This window comes from Podarcis raffonei, chromosome 12 (assembly GCF_027172205.1).
Source record: "Podarcis raffonei isolate rPodRaf1 chromosome 12, rPodRaf1.pri, whole genome shotgun sequence".
Lineage (NCBI taxonomy): Eukaryota > Metazoa > Chordata > Lepidosauria > Squamata > Lacertidae > Podarcis > Podarcis raffonei.
In genome coordinates this window covers 43,216,899-43,239,436 of record NC_070613.1, presented here as the reverse complement: position 1 = coordinate 43,239,436, position 22,538 = coordinate 43,216,899, and the positions used below count along the sequence as shown (strand labels likewise).

At 43.4% G+C, this 22,538-nt stretch overlaps 1 protein-coding gene across 8 annotated transcripts in view; it reads right to left on the bottom strand.

Moving 5' to 3' along the window:
• The window catches only part of RBMS3 (RNA binding motif single stranded interacting protein 3), a 752,431-nt gene that overhangs the window by 341,427 nt on the left and 388,466 nt on the right, over window positions 1-22,538 (bottom strand). For all 8 annotated transcript variants that reach the window (XM_053409861.1, XM_053409864.1, XM_053409862.1 and 5 more), the window contains one exon: window positions 19,793-19,971. In XM_053409861.1, the coding sequence (XP_053265836.1) occupies window positions 19,793-19,971 (179 nt within the window). The remainder of the gene's footprint in view (window positions 1-19,792; window positions 19,972-22,538) is intronic.

Below are 22,538 nucleotides of genomic sequence, written 5' to 3'. Positions count from 1 at the left end.
TTCCTCACCCTGCTCTCACAGACATATTGGACCCAGTTTTTAAATTTATAGATCGCAGAAGGTGGAGGGTGTCTTCTTCATATCCTTCATATCCCATCGGTGTTGAAAGTCTTCAAGGCCAAGGTGATCCCGACAATTGCTTATGCCATCTCAATTTGGGGGACTTTTGTCAACCTATCTCACCTAGAGGTTATTCAAAATCAGTTTTTAAGAGGGATATTGAAACTGCCCAACTGTGGAAGTAATACAGCGCTACGCATGGAACTTAATATTGTATCCCTGGAAAACGCTCTGTGGAAGCACATACTTTGTCACTGGTTATCTCTATGGCACAATCTCCCAAACTTGTACTTGATACAATGTATGTGGAGAGATGATTTCCAGAGCCCATGGGTAAAAAATTTACAACTGAAAATTACGGCAATGGGAATCTCCCCATCCAAATTACTAGAGCAGGATATAGTTCCAGCTAAAAGAACAGTAACCTGTAAACTAGAGGAGATGGACTTGCAGCAGAAAATGGTCTTGGGCAATGGTACCTGCTCACCTCTAAACCTTGGTTTATTACCCCTCTTAAGGCTCCCAAACTATTTGAATTCCTTAACTTCTTCGGCTCATAGATATGCCTTTGTAAAGGCAAGATTCAACACCTTCCCATCGAATGTGCTGAGAAATAGATTCTCCAATGGACAGATATCGCTCTTATGTGATTGTAATTGTGGGGCACCGGAATCGTTGCATCACATAATTTTTGATTGTGCTTTTCACTCATCGGCCAGGAGCAAGTTTCTTGCTCAATATCTAAAGGGAATTGCCGATGATACGAATGAAGCCAAACTGAGATATCTATTAAATGATGATGACCCCCTAAGATCACTCATGGTTGCCAGATTCTTGATCAGCGTCCTATCCCTAAAGAAGAGAAACGGACTCCTGTGCAGCTCGGATAATCTTTTTAAACTATGATCTATGTTTTAGGATGTAATTAGGTGATTTCACCATTGATGTCTTCTACTAATTTATGAGTAGAGGGCGATGTTTATGTTACAAATTTATTGTAATGTATGATGTTGGTCTTTTGTCTTTGTTTTGCTTTGGTTCTTGTCTGTTTTTTGTAAGTCTTGGCGGTTTTAAATTTGGAGGTTTAAGTACATTATGTTGGTATGGGAAACTGTCGTGTGATGGGCCAATGGCCGTAATAAAGATCAATACAATACAATAGATCGCAGAAGGTGGAGGGTGTCTTCTAAAAGGGTAGTCTAAAAAAAATTAAACTTAGTAAACTGAAAAGGTGGGTCAACATTAGCTCACCCATTCTCACAGTAGAGAAATTTGTGTGTGTGCGTGCGCACGCACACAGGTGTATGGGGTATATGGATTTTCAGACTCTCTCAAGAATCTAGCATTCAAAGAAGTAGACAGGCCATTCCCCCCCCCCCAAATCTTCCGATGCGTCATCTGCCTGCATTGCATGACCTTCCAAGAGGAGAAGAGGTGGGGAGGATTGCTGAACTCCAGAACACTCAAAAGCACCCAACTTCACTTAACAGTTTGAATCCTCTGCTTATGCTGACCGGTAGAGAGACAACAAGCTACGAAGTTTCATGTTTCATCCGGGACTCCAGATGGAGACATATGCAGCTGCTATTTGTTCTTTGGCCTGGGTAGGCCACGGGTGCTTTCAGATTCTCAAACATTTACATTAATAATAAGCAAACAGCTCAGGGCCTAATGGACGTATCCAGCAGTGCTGCTACGGTTGATTGGCCAGATGCAGAAAACAGGCTGGGGGAGAGCAGAAATGAAGAGGATAATGAAAGAATAGGAACCACCAGTGTCTCCAAGAGGTCAGAAGACACTCATTAAATGTGCTTGCCTTCCTGGTTCCTTGATGTGGCTGCCCCTTAACCCCCTGATAAGCAAATGGCGAGTTGTTAAAAATTAACCAGTATTGCTTTAAAACAAAATAACCTCCCCAACCCAATGTATTTCTGAACAGGAGAGCAACAAGCAGTGACCACTGATGTAACCCTAACCGATGGGTCTGCTTTTGACTGGATAAACAGCCCTTTTTTTCTCTTAGGAAATTCCAGGAGCTGGCATAAACGTTTATCAGGCAAATTAGGCAAATGCCGAGGTTCCAGAGGGAGACCTTTGAGACAGGTCTTGCTTTCATGGGCACAGTTTATAAGCTGGCGCCTGCTTATGAGTCAGAGCTCGATCTCCTACCCTGTACAGCATCCTTGCCCTTGCCCGAAGGTGAAAAGGAAGGTCATGCTTAGACCTTGCTATGGAAATACTTGGTCACCCTATTCGGGGCCAGGCAGGAATTTTCTCTCCACTCAAATTGAGCCTGTCTAGCTCATAACCTGTTGGCAGGCAAGTCAGGCCGGAGGGTGGGGGTTGGGAGCCTCCCCCCCACCCCCATAAAATGAAGTAGGGTGCCCCATTAAAGGGATCCAGGGAGAGGTGTTTCTGTCCAGACGGGGGCCAATGGGCCATAGCACTCCCTTTGATGGCAATCCTGCATTTGATGTATGTCATAGGGAGATCCTTAAGCCAGGATCAACTCTGACAGTTCATCAACCAACAATTGGGCTTGATGATTCTGGATACACACCCAATGTCTACTCCAAAACCTACCGACATCTGTAATCAAGAAAGTTGTGGCCTGTTTAATCCCAAGATATGCACCCTGTGTTTGTTGTCTCTCTCCCTGGTCCCCAGCAGCTCAGGGCTCACTGTGCCTCTGTCAGCAACCAGCCGTGTGCACTTCTACATTACAGCCAGGTAATTATTTCTTCCTATCCAGTTCAATCAATCACTTCCATCAAACTAGAAGAGGTGCCTAATTCTTGAGAAGTCCTCTTATCTGTTCTCCGACTACGTGCCCTTAATCTTCAGCTCACCTGTGCACATAGGAAAGATCTTGTGAGGAATGCTGTGAGTCCAGATACCAGCAGAAGAAAGAGATCTCCATACAGCAGATTAACCTTAAACTCTGGGGTAAAAGGTCACAAAATGCTGGAAGCTTATTAGAAACATAGGAAGGTTCCTTATACTGAATCAGACCATTGGTCCATCTAGCTCACTATTGTCTACACCAGCGTTTCCCAAACTTGGGATCTCAGCTGTTTTTGGACTACAACTCCCATCATCCCTAGCTAGCAGGGCCAAGGCCAGGGATGATGGAATTGTAGTACAAAAACAGCTGGAGACCCAAGTTTGAGAAACCCTGGTCTACACTGACGGACAATGGCTCTGCAAGGTTTCGGAGAGGGATCTTCCCCAGCCTTAACATGAGATGACAAGGATTGAATTTGGGATTTTCTGCATGAAAAGCAGTGCTCAATCACTGTCCCATGGCGCTTCCCTGACTATTTCTCCATAATGGACTATTCCTCCATAATGAAACTCTGGCCAAGTCTCTGCCAGAGTTATAGATCTGTTGCCGCCGCCACCACCTTGAAAGCAGAGACCAGTGAGATCAGGGAACTCAATCCCATTTCCATCAAAGAAGACAAATAAAATATATTTCCAATTACAACAGGCAGTCTTTCAATCTTTACGAAGGATTTCTTCTAAAAATACTGAACTGAAACTAATCTCTCTGCATTGCTTTCCTATGTGCCTTTCTTTCGGAAGGTGCGAGGAGAAGAAGGAAATGTGCACACAATCCATACACAGTATGTGCTTCAGTGTCGGGGCTGTTTCCGAAACCAAAGAGTTTAAAGAAGAAAAACAGCCACATTCCAGTGGGGAAAAAGGTGGCTAACTTTCTAGACAAGGACTTTTGCAGGTGTTTGGGTTTGAGCTTATTTTGTTCTTTCTCCTTATACGGCGCAGAGTTTCAAGTCCCAGAAGGGACTTCCTGCAATGCCTTAGGCCAGGCATGGCCAAACTTGGCCCTCCAGCTGTTTTGGGACTACAACTCCCATCATCCCTAGCTAACTGGACCAGCGATCAGGGATGATGGGAACTGTAGTCCCAAAACAGCTGGAGGGCCAATTTTGGCCATGCCTGCCTCAGGCACACACTGACCCAGGGCTCTGCACTATTCGATGAAACAGAAAGGTATTGGGAAGACTGGCTGATTGCCTGTTAAGGTTCATTTTGAAGCTTGTTTCCAGTTAAGTAGATTATTGCCGGAGGTAGGTGGGGTAGTGGGGGTGAACAGCAGGATGCCTGTTCATTTGAATGGCCCTGTATTATTTTGTCACAAAAGGCAACCCTGAGGGACAAATACCAAGCATTGCTTTTACTTCTATGACACCTCTACCTGTAGCAACGCGCAAGGTATAAAACAGACAAAGTGTAATGAATATCATGGGGAACTACCCTGTGGAATATCTTCCCTTGGAGGTTCAGACGGGCACTAACTTCTTCTTACAGGGGTGCAAACTGAAATAAAATACTATGGGGGCCCAGGTAATCCCCACCCCATATAATCAATCACATGGCACAGTGTACACACACCATTTGAATGGCAATGCCTATCAACTTGGGGGAGGGCAGCCCCCTCAATTTTTTGTTGTGGGGGCCAAGGAGTTGACCCCTAGGAGTTGACTCCTATGCCTCTTGCAGTTGAAAAATACCTATTTGCCCAGATGTTTCCTGATCACTAATACTGAACATTTTATCTTTCCTTTCTACCTAGCTAGTGGAGGCTTACAACCTAATTAGAAACACGCTCTGCGGCAAACCTGTTATTAAGAATTGCACAAACATCTAAAACCAGCAGCCAATCCACAAGAAAGCAAACTAAGCAAACCAAATCCTGGTCAAATATGATTTAAAAAAAACAAAAACACCTGGTACCTACGTAAAGGTAAAGGGACCCCTAACCATTAGGTCTAGTTGTGACCGACTCTGGGGTTGCTGCGCTCATCTCACTTTATTGGCCGTGGGAGCGGCGTACAGCTTCCGGGTCATGTGGTCAGCATGACTAAGCTGCTTCTGGAGAACCAGAGCAGCACACGGAAACGCCATTTACCTTCCCGCCGGAGCGGTACATATTTATCTACTTGCACTTTGATGTGTTTTCGGACTGCTAGGTCGGCAGGAGCAGGGACCGAGCAACGGGAGCTCACACCGTCGCGGGGATTCGAACTGCTGACCTTCTGATCGGCAAGTCCTAGGCTCTGTGGTTTAACCCACAGCGCCACCCATGTCCCTTACCTGGTGCCTAAAAACATACTAATAAGTGTTTTGTTTCCTAACATACAGAAAGAAATAGAGAGGCTTCTGTGAATTACACAGCCAACTATAACAAACCGTGATCCATACTTTGGTAATAAACTTGTGAGGGAATAGCCTGGCTTCCCCCGCTCCCCGATCGTTTAATGCCCTGTGATAAGTTAAGAATGAGCAACAGTTAATGTTTCCAACTGAAAACCGGGGGGGGGGGCAGGATAATACATGAAACACGGCCAAGAAATATCTAAGATGTTTAAGGCTACATGCATTGTGCCATTCCAATCCACACACTTGCAGTGTGCCAATCATACAGTGGTGCCACTCTCTGCATTTTCTTAACATCCAATATTTCAGAATGAATCCATTTATGTCAAGCTTTGACTCTGTGCCATTTACTTCTGGCTCCCGTGAGCTCTCGCCACTGGTGTTTGAAGCAAGACTGCACACAATGTTAGCCACAATCCACATGTATCTTGTGGATCCACATGTATCCTTGAAAAACAGCGCTGTCTGGTGCATTTTCCCTCAAACCACCACCCATCTGATTTGTAAACGCAAGCTGCGGTCAAGCTGAGGTGTGTACATTTGAAACAGCCATTGCACATGAGCAAATGACATGCATGTACAGATGAAAGCTTCACTGAATAGGAGTTTGGTACAGTAAAACAAATCAGGTAACCTTCTCGGGTGTGTAGAGCAACATAAAAAAACACCATGGAACACAACCACAAATGGGTACAACAGCATCTGTCTCCTCTGTCAATATAACCTGTTGTGCCAAATGTTGCCCTCTGAGAACTGGCATGGTGGTAGAAAATGAGGCAAGCATGCATACCTAACAAAGTTGTTTCTCGTGAGGACCATTCAGGAAGCAGAATCGTTCCACACAGCAGAATAAGCAGGAAATGTACTCTACAAGGCAGGCCTCAAGTGCCAGGGGTGCTATTTTTATAGAAAAAGAGGAGCCGGAACTCACCACAAATGCCTCCCTCATTCTCTCCCTCGTGATGGCGCCCACCTGAGAGATGCCAGAAGGTACCTGAGAGGTGCCAGGACGGAGTTCTGGCTGAAAAGAAGCCCTGGCCTGACTTCAGAAAGGTCCCACAGCCTTTGCTCTCTAGCTAGCTAGCTAGCTTCATTAGACAACAATTGTCTCCACCTGCAGCAGAGCTTTGGGGAAAGGCTTGGTAACAGAGTGGATCATCACAGGGTCCACTCTTGCTCATTTTAAAGGAACCAAAACCCAAGTTATAAAATAAGCAGCTAACTATGAGGAATCCAGAACAACAGAGGTCCAAAGGAATCCTGGAGAGTATTTCTGTTTGAAGAACTATTATTAAGAGTTTTTGAAATGTGAAATACTACAAAAGATAAGATGCTCATAGCCAGAGAATTCTGGATACTTTTAAAATACTTTGGCACCAGCTCTATGACTCTGCTCGAGGTTAAAATAATAGAGCTGTTTAATTCAGTTGTGGATTGCTGATCCAGGGCTGGCAACTTTAATAATAATAATAATTAATAATAATAATAATAATAATAATAATTTCAACACGTTACTTCTAAATAAACACAGAAATGGTTCTTAAGAGATTCCCCCACAACTGTACTTCTAACAGTATTTTAATATGAGTAGGATTATTTTTTTGCCAACCATGCTTTATTTTAAGCATGAAACATTGTTATACCTCTGATGGTGTCACAACCTGGGTTATCTAACAACTTTTTCTGTGAGCTTTTTTATAGCCAACAGTGTAATAATCTGCTTGTGGAATAAGCATTTAATGTTTTATTTAAAAGCATTTATATCCCACTTTTCCTTTTAAACTGTTTAAAGTAACAAACAAACAAACAAACAAACAAATAGCTGACTAAAGGTAAAGGTACCCCTGCCCGTACGGGCCAGTCTTGCCAGACTCTAGGGTTGTGCGCTCATCTCACTCTAGAGGCCGGGAGCCAGCGCTGTCCGCAGACACTTCCGGGTCATGTGGCCAGCGTGACAAGCTGCATCTGGTGAGCCAGCGCAGCACACGGAACGCCGTTTACCTTCCCGCTGGTAAGCGGTCCCTATTTATCTACTTGCACCCGGGGGTGCTTTCGAATTGCTAGGTTGGCAGGCGCTGGGACCGAATGACGGGAGCTCACCCCGCCGCGGGGATTCGAACCGCCGACCATGCGATCGGCAAGTCCTAGGCGCTGAGGTTTTACCCACAGCGCCACACGCATCCCTAAATAGCAGACTACTGAAACATTAAAATGTATCAAAATGTTCTCAAGTTTACAAAAAAAAAAATGCTTAACACAGCATTGCAACCAGTTTTATTTTTAAAAAAGCAAAACAAAACAGAGAAATAGCCCCCGCACATACTTTTTAAAAAACACAGGAAGTGCCCATCAACTTCCATGAGGGTGGAGCTATGGAAAGTGACTGCAGAGTAAAGGATTCTCTAGCAACTAACATGGATAAAGTTATCAATGCAATTTTGCCAGACTTTAAATTGTACTATGAAGCGGCAGCTTTCTGCTGGCTAAAAGAATGGCTGCTTCTTGAAAACACAGACATTTTGGATTTGGAAGGATTTAACAATATTTTTGGGTGGCATGCATATTTGTGGTATGACAAGGTTAAAGCGCATAAAAGTTTCAAAAACCATATTGTCAGAAAAGCACTGCTGAATGTCTGGGTTAAATATAAGGACTTGCTGGAAAATAAGACTCCAAGATGGTTATCACCAATGGAAGCTAAGGCAGTTAAAAAGCTAAATATGGAGTCGAAATGGCCAAGATATTGGGAAATCTTGGAAAAGGAAGGGGACAAACTGAGATTGCAGAGTTTTGAAAAATTAAAAGGGAAGGTGAGAGATTGGTTACATTATCACCAAATAAATGAAGTGTTTAAACTAGACAGAAAAATAGGCTTCCAGGTGGAAAAATCAAAATTAGAGACTGAACTGTTAGAACCCAGTACTAAGAATTTGTCAAAAATGTATGATCTGCTGCTGAAATGGAATACACAAGATGAAATGGTAAAATCAAGTATGATTAAATGGGCTCAGGACATTGGTCATAACATCATGTTTGCTGATTGGGAAAAGTTGTGGACCACCGGGTTGAAATTTACGGCGTGTAACGCCTTAAGAGAAAATATAATGAAAATGATTTATAGGTGGTACATAACCCCAGTCAAGCTTGCAAAGATCTATCACTCGCCTGATAATAAATGTTGGAAATGTAAAGAAAAGGAAGGTACATTCTTTCACCTCTGGTGGACGTGCCCGAAGATCAAGGCATTCTGGGAAATGATTTATAATGAACTGAAAAAGGTATTTAAATATACTTTCCCCAAGAAACCAGAGGCCTTTCTCTTGGGTATTGTCGGCCAGGGGGTGTTAAAGACAGATACAACTTTTTTCATGTATGCTACAACAGCAGCTAGAATACTTATTGCAAAGTACTGGAAGACACAGGATCTACCCACACTGGAAGAATGGCAGATGAAGGTGATGGACTATATGAGCTTGGCAGAGATGACGAGCAGAATCCGAGACCAGGGAAGAGAAGCGGCGGAAGAAGAATGGAAAAAGTTCAAGGACTATTTAAAGAAATATTATAAAATTGGAGACAGTTAGAATGATGTTGGATTAAAACAAATGGTTACTATCAGTAATGGTTATGACAAAGAGAACAAGGGTGATTAGCATAAATTTATAATAAAATAAGGCAAGATTTCGCTGAACAACTGTAAGACTTGGAATACAGAAACGGGAAGTAAGAGGAGGTCGAGGAAGTAAGGTTTTAGAAATTGGGTTATGAAATGGTACTTGTTCTATGTTTTATTATTGTTGAATGTTTGTTCATGTATGTTTTGTTTCTGTTATATAAAAAATTGTTCAATAAAAATATTTTTTTTTAAAAAAAAATCAATGCAATTTTGTTGTCCTTGGAAAAGAATGGGGCTATGACTCAATGCACAAGCATATCTCTGATAATGGAATGTGGGAGTTACTGAGTAAAGGCAGCACCAATGATAATCATGACAGCATGGATGCTAATAAACTTAGGGAGCCAAGTTTCTCCTTCAGACAACTTCATCTGACTACTACCCAGATTTCTCAGTCTTTATGTGCAATTGTTTGTGTTTGTAAATTAAAGCTCTTTGACTTTGTTTTTATTTAAATAAATTTTTATTAAGATTTTAAAGGTTACAAAAGAGAATAAAAAAGAGAATCAAAGAAAAAAGAGGGAAAAAACCCAATACATATAAAGAAAAAACATCATCAAAAAACAGAAAAATAGAAAAAATAAAAGAAATAAAAAACACATCAAACCTTTAACTCACTTACTTGCATTCACTTATTTCCTTGACTTCCTCACACCTCCCATTTTTGTATTCTAATTCAATTAGATATTCCAGCAAATCCTTGCAACTTGGTTTTTATCCTGCTAATTTATCTTAACTTACTATAATTCCCCTCTTTATATTCTAATTCATATAAATATTTCAACAAACCCTTTAGTGAAAGAGAGAATGGGAAATTACAGTATATTAAGACAAGATATAAGGATAAAGTTTAAGATAAAGCTCTTTGACTTTGGTCCACACCTTACAGAAATTAGATCTGGTTGCTTGACACAGTATCTAATATAAATAAGGAAAACAAACTGGATAGTAAAAGAAAAGAGATAACAAGACTAGTAATATTTCAGTTTTGCCATGATTGCAATCAAGTCATTTACTCTATAGCAGTTCTATCAGAGATACTGAAACTGTTCAGGTATAAATGGTTTGAAGATTGAGGTAATCAAATTCATTCAAATTTATGGTCAGAGGAAAATACTAGTTTAGAGGAATGCCATTTAAAGTATGCAAAACTATTAAAACATTTTTTTCCAAATACCGATGGTATTAATAATATTTAATTTAAATTGATTTATATTGCCAGATCTCTCACTTAAGAGTTGATTTCCAACAAAGTCAACAGGGCTAAAATAGAGTAACTGTTTAAAATGCTGTCTCAACAAATATAATCTTATGCTGGCCCTGAATCAAAGATGTTAGTTAAGATCACTTCTGATTTTGGACGAGTTTAGGTTTGAAGAGGGAAAGTAATCTGGAGAATTGTCATGCAGTTTATACTTCAGTGCTCCAAAGCTGCCCAGAACCACAGAAAGTTAAGCAGTCTTTAGCTCAGTAAAGCAATTATATTAAAAAACAACAACCACAGTAATACATATTAATGAATGTGCATTAACACCATGTTGGACATATTCCACAAATGGAGGCCTTTCTTCCTGTAGAGCAAGTATCACTTTTTAAGGACGTTCCTCTGGATCCAACCTACCATTTCCATGATTATATAATGGCAGAGATGGGAAACTTGCATCTTTCTAAAGGCTGCTGAACTACAGCTCCCATGATCCCTGGCCACTGGTCCTGCTGGCTGGTGCTGATGGTAGATGAAGTCCAACAACATGTGGAAGGACAATGGTTTACCATCCCTGATATAGGGCTATATACACTTACAGAAAAAGGTATCTATGAAATCAGTACTTTATAAAACTTTGCAAACACATAGGTGTTGGAGGCGCAGATTGCAGCTATAACAAAGGCGGCATTTTTTCATCTCCGCCAAGCTAAGCAGTTGGCTCCTTACCTCTCTCACCCTGACCTAGCCACTGTGATCCACGCGACAGTCACCTCCAGACTGGATTATTGTAACTCGCTCTACGTGGGGCTGCCCTTGAGACTGACCCAGAAACTCCAGCGGGTGCAGAATGCCGCAGCGAGACTCCTTACGGGGTCTTCGCTGCGAGATCACATTCATTCGGTGCTATACCAGCTGCACTGGCTCCCGGTGGAGTACAGGATCAGGTTTAAGGTGCTGGTTTTAACCTTCAAAGCCCTATACGGACTAGGACCCTCGTACCTACGGGACCGCCTCTCCTGGTATGCCCCACAGAGGAACTTACGGTCTTCAAATAAAAACATCTTGAAGGTCCCAGGCCACAGAGAAGTTAGGCTGGCCTCAACTAGAGCCAGAGCTTTTTCGGCTGCGGCTCCAACCTGGTGGAACGCTCTGTCACAAGAGACAAGGGCCCTGCAGGACTTGACATCTTTCCGCAGGGCCTGCAAGACAGAGCTGTTCCACCAGGCCTTTGGTCAGGGCGCAGCCTGACTCCCTCCTTTGGCAATCTTTACAAAACTTTAGTTTATGGTTGCCATCAATTTTTATTTTAATTAATTTTTATAATGTTTTTATAATGTTGCACTGTTTTAGTGTTGTTAGCCGCCCTGAGCCCGGCTTCGGCTGGGGAGGGCGGGATATAAATAAAATTTATTATTATTATTATTATTATTATTATTATTATTATTATTATTATTATTAAACACTTTGGGATATATGTGAATTTTTAAAAAAAGGTTTGAAAGGCTTTGGGCACATGCCTGAGAAAACACACAAGAGGGGGGAAATATGATTGTTGATCGCAGAGTTCATTTAATCAGACTGCTACTGGTCCATTTTATAAGAACACAAATATTCTTGTGGCATATGGTAAATATATGTACAACGAAAATGAAACTGTATTTAAATATGTGTACATATCTGAGGAGGGACGCGGGTGACGCTGTGGGTTAAACCACAGAGCCTAGGACTTGCCGATCAGAAGGCTGGCGGTTTGAATCCACGCAACGGGGTGAGCTCCCGTTGCTCGGTCCCTGCTCCTGCCAACCTAGTAGTTCGGAAGCACATCAAAGTGCAAGTAGATAAATAGGTACTGCTCCGGCGGGAAGGTAGATGGCGTTTCCATGTGCTGCTCTGGTTCGCCAGAAGCGGCTTAGTCATGCTGGCCACATGACCCAGAAGCTGTATGCCAGCTCCCTCGGCCAATAAAGCGAGATGAGCGCCGCAACCCCAGAGTCAGCCACGACTGGACCTAATGGTCAGGGGTCCCTTTACCTTTACCTATCTGAGGAAGTGGACTGTAGTCAATGAAAGCTTATGCTATGATTAATTTCTTAGTCATTATGGTACCACGGGACTCTGTTGATTTTGCTGCAACAAATTAATTTTTATTCTATTTCATTAGAAAGGTATATATATATATATATATATATATATATATATATATATATATATATAGATCACCTTTATCTTCCAAGGTGATGCGCATGGTTCTCCTCCTCCCCATTTCATCTTTACAACAACCCTGTGAGGTAGGTTAGGCTAGGATATGGTGAGTGGCCCAAGGTCACCCAGTGAGCTTCATGGTTGAGAGAGGATTCGAACCCTGCACTCCCAGGTGTTAGCCCAACATTCTAACAATTCTGCCACACTGGCTGCTCCCGCCGGAAGCAGGAAACGTAGATGCCTTTCTTCCACCGTAAAAGAGTCTACACATTTCTCAAGATCAAATGTAACGCAGCAAAGAAAAACCTTCCAGCAACATTTTTCCCCCTTTTCCTTATTTACTTGGTTACCATTGAGTTCATGACGACTTGTTTTCTTGTACAGTAGTTCTATCTGCACTGCTTGACAGACTACTGTGACAAGGTTACCCTTAAATTGATAAAAGGTTTGATGGTGTCGATCCATTTGTCAAAAATGTCTGGCACTGTGCGTAATGGACTCTGCAGCAGGAATGTCACTAGCATTCCAGCTGGCTATTTTCTATTCAGTGCGCTGCACACATCACACACAAAAAGACACACCATCGAGATGCGGAAGTGTCAGGAGGCTTAGATAACAATGACACTTATCAAACATGAAAACCTACTTTCTTTCACTCTCCAGAACTACACACCAATTAAGGCCAATTAAAACTGTACTAAGTGCCATCCCATTCTTTGAAACCATATAAATAACGGCCTTTATTAACAGCAGAGGCTTAGAAAAAAGGATTGTTGACAAAAAAACACAAAGAGCTTAGTTGAGAACTTTCCCCACATTCATTTAGAAAGGGTTCTCCAGCCTCATACCATTTCCCTTTATATTTGCTGGGCTTAATGATGGGGTTGTAATGCTCTCAAAGTCTGTATAACCTTCAGAGCATAATGGCAAAAAGAGGGATACTTGCTCTCCACACTCACTGTCTAAGTTAGAGGGAGTGAATATTGTGCCACAAAGCATACAAAACTCCAAGTGTCTATTTACCCTGTGAATATGCATTAAGGCTGTGGATAGCTCAGACAGTAGAGAATGAGACTCTAAAACCCAAGGTCATGAGTTCGAGTCTCGCGACAAGTGAAAGATTTCTGCATAGCAGGGTTGGACTAAATGACCCTGGTAGCCCCTTCCAACTATACAATTCTATGGTTTTATGCACACTTCCTGGAAGCAAATCCCATTAAAGACTTAGTTCTGAGTACACATTTGAATTATGGTGCTGGAGGAGACTCTTGAGAGTCCCATGGACTGCAAGAAGATCAAACGTATCCATTCTGAAGGAAATCAGCCCTGAGTGTCACTGGAAGGACAGATCCTGAAGCTGAGGCTCCAATACTTTGGCCACCTCATGAGAAGAGAAGACTCCCTGGAAAAGTCCCTGATGTTGGGAAAGATGGAGGGCACAAGGAGAAGGGGATGACAGAGGAAGAGATGGTTGGACAGTGTTCTCGAAGCTACGAACATGAGTTTGACCAAGCTGTGGGAGGCAGTGGAAGACAGGAGTGCCTGGCGTGCTCTGGTCCATGGGGTCACAAAGAGTCGGACATGACTAAACAACAACACATTTATGACTGGATGGCACAGAAAGTGGCTGTCTTAGGGATTCTTATATTCCAGCATTGCACAGAGTTGGGCTAGTTGACCCCCAGGGTCTCTTCCAATTCTACAATTCTATGATTCCACAATTCTATAAGAACTTACAAGGGCCATAAAGTTTGCTGTGCCATATGTCCCATGGACTGCAAGCTACCCTAGACAACCACAACAGTCCTGTGCTATTAGGCATTACCTTGTGAGATATGGCTAAGGTAACGAGCAAATAAACGAAAAAATGTGGGGTGTTTTGGGGTGGGGTTTTTTTGGACTCTTGAATGTTAAAATGCCAGCTGGTATAAATTAACTACTGCTAGTTGTGTTTTTACACCTGTTGTGGATTAGACCATGTAATCTTTTCTGAAATTCTCTGCGACTGTCACAAGTGAAAAGACAAATGAAAGCATGGTGTTGGGGGCATATCAGAGAACTGCAGATCTGGGAGAGACCAAAGAATATTGTTTAAATCCTGTAAGTTTATTGTATGATCCTCCACAGATCACCTCCCCAACTCCTAGGTCCATGAACTCTTGCTTACATAGTTTAGTCTGCCACAAAATGGGGCTAATCTGAAATGCAGTCCCACTGGCAAATCAGGGCGGTTATATTTCGGTGATTTGGAAGCATGGAAGCATGCAATATTCAGCAGTAAAACCTACTGAAACTCCTCATTGCTCCAGCAGCCACCATTTCCCCTCAAAACTCCCCTCTCCAGACAAGGTATTCATAGAAAAAACAAGAATGGCTGCTTCCGGGCAAATGGAACTGTAAGGAGCTTTGGGGAGTTTCCCACCCTGAAAAATCAGATGCCCCCAAAATGTGAAAGGGGAGAAGTGATTTCACCCAACCCCAGCCAAAGGTTGGCCAAACCTTTGGATAGTTGTAAGATTGGAAGTGGAATGGCAAAGTGGCTATAGTATGGGGCAGGCCTGGACTTTGGTAATATGGCACTTTAAGCGAGAACAAAATTTGACTCCCCGCCCCCCCTCAAATATTTCTTATTTTCACTATAATTCATTTTGGTACACTTGCTTTTTTATGGATCTTCTAAGTAGGTACCCGTATAAATATAGGTTGTTGCTGTTGCTGTTGTTGTTTTGCGCCCCTTAGACTCAGCACCCTGTTTGGGGGAACTGCCCACACAACCCTAAATCCGGCACTGTATTGTATTAACTACAGGAACACCCAAATTTGAATACCACACTCAGCCATGAAGCTCACTGGGTAATGCTGGGCCTTTTACTATCTCTCAGCTTAATGTACCCCGGAAGGAAGCAGGGTAAAATTAGGGGAAGGGAGAATTGTGTACATTAGTCTAGAGCAGGGGTCAGCAAACTTTTTCAGCAGGGGGCTGGTCCACTGTCCCTCAGACCTTGTGGGGGACCGGACTATTTTTTTTTGGGGGGGGGGGGTTGAACGAATTCCTATGCCACACAAATAATCCAGAGATGCATTTTAAATAAAAGCACACATTCTACTCATGTAAAAAGAGCAGACAGGCTCCACAAATAACCCAGAGATGCATTTTAATTAAAAGGACACATTCTGCTCATGTAAAAACACATGGATTCCCGGACCGTCCACGGGCCGGATTGAGAAGGTGAATGGGCCGCATCCGGCCCCCAGGCCTTAGGTTGCCTACCCTGGTCTATAGCTACTTGGAGGAAAGGCAGGATATAAATGTAATATGCAATCAAAGATTTTTCAATCATTTCATTCTTTTTTAAAATTGATTTTTGAAGTACAGGCATGTATTAGATACTTTGAATACCTAAGTTCTTGTGCATATTTTTTTTTTTTTTACAAGAAGATGAATAGCAGGAATCTGTAAGCCCTCTCCCTTCTCCCCTAAAAACTTTCAGATAATTATATTTTAGTGGATATATCTGGGGTTTTAAGACCTGTGAATCTGTGGTGCTACTGTGAGCTTTGTTTTATGGCCACTGGTTTCATGCTGTATTATATTTCATGCTTTTATTTTTTAATACAACTGCTTTTAACTTTCATTATAAGCTGCCCAGAGACTTACTGGGTGGCATGTAAACAGTGACAGTAAAATAAAGCAAATATGTAAGCAGATTAGACATTTTAATGGCTAACTGGGATCTTATGGCCATTCTGTGCTATACATTCGATCAGGTTTCAAGCAGCAACCTATTTTGTATTCAGGTAAGAAATAAAACCATCAAGTTTTATTGGCCAGGCTCTACTTATTCTTCTGCTCTTAACGAGATGGCAACCTGCCTATCAAATTTATAAATATGAAGAAAACATGCAAGCTGACGTCTCCATTCAGAATGAAGCAAGGCCCCTGTGGTGGAGATTAGGTGGCTGGATTTGCAGAAAAGTTTGGTTAGCATTTAGGAAATGTGGGGCATTTAAGTGAGAGTACACTGCAAGGTGAACGACGTGGCAGGGCTTTGTTGCAGAGAAAGCCAAACCCTTCAAGCTTCCTTATTCAAAGGCCATGGGTGCATATACTCCTTCCAGAGGCAGATTTAAGGGAGTGTAGCCAGTTTGCTAGAATAGAATTGCACAGTTGGAAGGGACTCTGAGGGTCATCTAAGTCCAACCCGCTACAACGCAGGAATCTCAACTAAAGCATCCAAGACAGTTGGCCACATAGGGTTGCCATATTTTGAAAAGCAAAGAAAGAAGAAACTTTTCCCGACTTCTTCTTTTAACTATGGACTATCCATGAAAAAGAGGACGTGTCCTGGAAAAAGAGAACATATGGCAACCCTACATCCAATCTCTGCTTAAAAGTCTCCAAGCAAGAGAGGCCACTACCTCCAAAGGGAGTCCGTCCATTGTCAAACAGCTCTTACTGTCAGAAAATTCTTCCTGGTGTTAAGTCAAGATTTCCTTTCATGTAACTCGAATCCATTGGCCTCTGGAGCAGAAGAAAACAAGCTTGCTCCATTTCCCATGTGACAGCCCTTTAGATATCTGAAGACTGCTATCATATCTCCAAACTTTGTTTAGCCAAGCTAAACAAACCCAATTCCTTCAACCATTCTTCCCAAGGCTTGATTTCCTTATTCTTTATCATTTGGTTGTCCTCCTCTCCAAACATCCCAGCTTGTCAACATCGTTCTTAAATTGTGGTGCCCAGAACTGGACATAGTACAATGCTTTAAATATGTCTTTATTCTATGTTAAATTGCACTGTTTTGTCATTTTGTTATATATGGTGTCCTGGGCTCCTTTGTGAGGAAGGGCAGGATGCAAAATTAATAAATAAAGTGAAAATGAAAATAAGTAAGTTTCATTTCCCCTGCCAAGCTGCTCCAACCCAACCATCTGCTCAAAGTTCTTGCTAAAGGTTCTTGTGACACTGTTCAGTGCCGGCTTCAAGCCAAAAGCAGCATACAAACTCAAATAACTTTATTTGAAGCTCAAAAGGATGCACCATGAATAGGAACAAAACAACAAGCACAGACAACAAAGCATGTCTATAGATCCCTGCTAGCTGCAGACTCACAGCTTTAGACCCAACAATCAGGAAGTGATCTTTGAAAAATTCAGCAATGCTTCCTTACTGAATGGTTCCATACATCACACACCCTTTGCTCCAGCTATGGAAGCTCCTCCTATGGCTCTAGATACCAGGACACCTCTGAATAGCGGAAATACAACAGAGAAGAACGGCTACTGCATCCCTTCCATGTTGCTTTCCCAGTGTCACTTCACTTGCTAAGTCACTGCTGGAATCAGTGTCTTTCCCCACAGTCATTATTAAGGCATTTCCACCGACAGAGAGGCTTCTGCCCATTTCCTCTGCTTAGCCAATCAAAATGTTCACTACCAGCAAGCTCCCACTGCTGCCTCCAGCATCTCTCTCCCACCACCGAAATGGCTGTCAGGCCCGAAATGAGGCAGAAATCCAAACAACAGAAGATCAATGTAAAGGAGGGGCTGACACAAATGTGAACTTTGAGGAAATGCTACAGAGCCAAGGCAGAATTGCGCGCTGTTGACAGAAAGAGGGGCCGCTCGAGAGCTATAATTGAGTGATTATGGTCTTCTGTTTAAAATATGGAAGTTGACATGGGCTAGGGAACTGAAGCAGACCTACTGAGATTAATGAGCATGACTAAGTTAGGTCCATTAACTTCAACAGGTCTACTCTTGAGTAAAATGCAGTTGCGCACCACCCAGTGCAATTACGGTATATCCAGAAGTCAGGCACATACATTAGTCCATCACAAGACTTCAATGCTTAAAGGTAAAGGGGCCCCTGACCATTAGGTCCAGTTGCGGACGACTCTGGGGTTGCGGCGCTCATCTCGCTCTATAGGCTGAGGGAGCTGGTGTTTGTCCACAGACATCTTCTGGGTCATTTGGCCAGCATGACTAAGCTGCTTCTGGCGAACCAGAGCATCACATGGAAACGCTGCTTACCTTCCTGCCGGAGCGGTATACTGCACTGACCTTCTGATTGGCAAGCCCTACTCCCCATTTGGAGGATGTGGGTGGTGCTGTGGTCTGAAACACTGAGCCTCTTGGGCTTGCCAATCAGAAGGTTGGCGGTTCAAATCCCCACGATGGAGTGAGCTCCAATTGCTCTGTCCCAGCTCTTGCCAACCTAGCAGTTCGAAAGCATGCCAGTGCAAGCAGATAAATAGGTACCACTGTAGTGGGAAGGTAAATGGCATTTCTGTGCGCTCTGGTTGCCGTCACGGTGTCCCGTTGCGCCAGAACGGCCACATGACCCGGAAAGCTGTCTGGGGACAAACGCCCGCCTTCTCGACCTGAAAGTGAGATGAGCACTGCAACCCCATAGTCGTGTTCGACTAGACTTAACCGTCCGGGGGTCCTTTACCTTACCTTTTTTACCTTTACTCCCCATTTCAGAAGGAATAGGAGATGTTTGGCAGTATGAATGCAGCCATTTTTTTCAATTATTCATTTGAAGGGGAGATCATGCTGGGGTGGAGATATATGTGCTTAGGAAAGTATTGGCTGGCAGGAATATGCTCGCTATGTGTTCAGAGACAGGCATCTCCCCTTCACACTTCACAAGCTTCTCCACAACACACACCATGCAAACGCTGATGTCGCAGTGCCATGTGAAGCAGATTTAAGACTTGCTTTCTTCTGGAAAAGCGGGTAGCGGGGGAGGAGGTTTGCAGCAGGGAGCAGCAAGCACAAATCTCTGTGAGCTGCCACGGGTTCCCCCATAATTTCTCTTTAAAAAATTCCCCTTTGTTTGGTTGCATGAATACTGTCATTCAATGTTCTCTGCTATAACGTTCAGTTACAGAGAGGTATGCAGAAATAAGACACCGATATATTTCAGTCCCTCCGTTTCATTCCAATTAAGAAGATTTATGGTAGCTCTTGTTCAAAAGAACTTAATTTTGATCCAATGCACTAATCTGGCAGCGCTAAGATTTTCAAGAGGACATTCCACATATCCTAAAAAGTTGCTGCTGCAATAGCAGAGCGGGGACTTCTATCTGTTGCCTGCCTACCATACCCTCTCTTTTTCAACCCCAGCAAGTTTCCCTAGCAACCACTAATGCATCCCCCCCACCTGGGATCAAGCAGCTGCCTCTCCTTCACACTCTCCAAAGACTCTGCAGGTCAAATTATGCTTCTTCCCAGCTCAGGTTGTCAGGAAGATTTTTATCACACTTGAGCTAAAAAGATGCAAGTTATCCTTTATCGGGTGATGCCACTGTCAGCTATACCTTGCACCTAACTACTTCATTTGCACATAAATAAACCTGCCTCTGCGAGGTTAGAAGCTGCTTGGGACAATTTGTCCTTGTAGACGTGACACTCAGGCACATGCCTTAGCCGCCGGAAGGGTAACAAATCACTATACTTACGGCTGGCACAGCTTGATAAGGTCCTGGTCGGTGGTGCCGGGTGGAAGGCCTCGGATGTACAGGTTGGTTTTACTCAACTGCTCGCCGCCGCCGCCGCTGCTGTTGCTGCTGTTGTTGTTGCTACTATTAGTACTGGGGCTGGGAGGAGCCATGGGGTGGGGAGCTGGTGCATAGGAATGCTGAAAACAAGAAAGATCATTATTGGCAAAAAAAGAAGAAAGAAATAAAAGCCATCAGTGGATCAGTGGCATTACAGGAGACAACAGTGTCCCCCTAAGCGATCATGTGTATTTAATGGCAGCTGTGAAGCAACTTCCTCAACCCAAGCTTTTATTGCAGGCCAACATGGTATGAACTAGTTTCCACCTGTCAGGAATGGGTCAGCAATAAATGACATGGAATAATTTATTAGAAGAACCAAGATCTGTTCAGGAGTGCCAGGCGTAATGAGCATAGCAACTCTTCTCAGTAGGTCTTGAGGCAGTTGCGGGGACTGAAGATCCCTGCCTTCACACAACTAAGTCTCCCTCTCTCTCAGGTCCTTCCCAAGCAATCTGAGACTACGCCGGTGTTCTGTCCTCTTCATACCTCTCCTGGTCCTGGGAAATGCGGGGGGGGGGGGGGGGAGCTTGTAGCAGCAAGCGGGGAAGATACCCTGACTTCTTCACCAGCCTGACTCATCTCTGCCTCTTGGCCTCTCTCCTCGCCTGCTACCCCTTCTGCTTCTGGACTTCTCTCCGTCACAGACTCTCCCTGCTCACTAAACCCTGTTACCTCTTCAGCTTCTGACACCTCCTCCTCCCAGGTTTCTCCCTCTGACCACTCATCACTGTCCCGCCACCACTCCTTGGGCTCTGAGCCTTCTTCTTCCCTGGGGGTTCCACAGCTGATGCCTCCCACCATTCCTCTGCAGCCAGCCTGTCCATGAAACCACCCCCTTGAAGCTGAAATGATTTCAGTAAGACATCAAAGCAGTGGTAGCTAGTGCCCTTGGGGACTGGAATGGTAAAAGGCTGGGGTGGGGAAGGCAATGGTAAGGAGAACCGAAGCCAATGACAAGTGGTCAACTAATTATAGTGATGTCACTATCCTCCTCTCTGCTGAGTTCTGCAAGGGCAAAACTAAGGAGGAAGAAGTTGACAGCCATGGCAAGCCCTGTCGGATTTTCAAGCCAGCAGAGCCAGCGTAGCTCTGAGGAATTTGGCCACCCTCCAGGTGCCCGGCTTGAATCCTTGTTGACCTCCTGTCTGCGACTCCCGGCAAGATCAAGGGAGGTCTCTTCGGCGATCCTTTTCAAACGTGAAAAGAACACACCACTCCTCCCCCTCCCATAACCAGGGGGGGGAATGAGACAGACAGAAATATATCTACATGCTTTATTCCTGTCTTTCCAGCAGTACAGAGGAAACACGTCTGTACCCTCTGATTCACAACGGCAGAGAGAGAATAACTCCACCCATGTACTTCCAGTACAGGGTCATGTGACACTCTGAGCTAACATCCGGCTCTCAGTGCACTGAATAGACTGTCCCTGGTTCCCACGGTACAATCCAATAACATCAGCTTCCTGTTTACCATTCCAGCCATCTGGAGCTCGCTTCTGCATTGCTCCTTTTTCGTAACAAGCCCAAGGGTTGGTTGGTTGTAAAGGGGCAGGCAATGGAGAGCTAGCTAAGTGCATCTCGCTGATGGACTACCCTCTACTGCATTTATGGAAGCACCATGCCATTGTCTCAAGGTTAGATTTAGGCCACTCCACTGCACTGAACATATAGTGACAAAGCATATAGATAGATAGATATAGATATAACTTCCTACTGATTGTAAGCCGCCTTGGATGCTCATATCTACTACATACAACAGAAAAGCAGGATATAAGTATTTTCACACAAGCCACTCAAGATATGCCTTAAGTCAGAACATGTAATACAATATATCTTTTAAGAGAAGAAGTCGGGTGTCAGAGGTGTGTCAAACAAAGACCTGTAAAATGAGGAAGCAATCTCAGTGGTAGAACACATGCTTTGCTTGTAGAAAGTCCCAGGTTCAATCCCTAGCATCTCAAAGAGAATTAGGTAAGCAGGTAATGGGATGGGAAGAATCCCTAGTGGCTTGAGAACCGGGAGAACCATTCTCAAACTCAAAGGAGACAATCTAGGGCTAGGTGAACATATAGTCTATGAGGCAGTTTCCTATATTCCTGTGACTGGCAAACTAAATCTGTCCCTCTACCTCCGATACTGAGCATGTGCTGACTTTCAACCTGTTGTCCAGGTTGTGATATACAAGGAAAAGAGAATTAAAAACAAAAACACATTATATGAGCTCACTATGGAGGATAGTAAGTGAAAATGATCAAAGTTCATTGCCTAGAATAGCTGTCAGAAAGAATGAAGTTACTGCCAAAAGTTCAATCAAGTAATATCATCATTAAAACCCATATCACTGTCATGGCAACAATTAGATATGTTAATAGGAAATAATCTCAAGGATGCGAGGTTCTGGAAATTAAGAACAGCCTTCTGCATCCCGGCAAATACAATTCCCATCAGCCTCAGTCAGCAAAACCAATTGTCAGGGAAACATGGTCCAACATGGGGGGAGTGAATGCGGTCCCCTTCAGATGCTGGTGGGCTTCAATTACGATCGGCGCCAGACAGCACAGCTAGTGGTCTGGAACAACCTGACCACATTGACTAGCTCTGCTTTGGATGTCATTAAAAAGTCATAAATGAATCACAGGTGG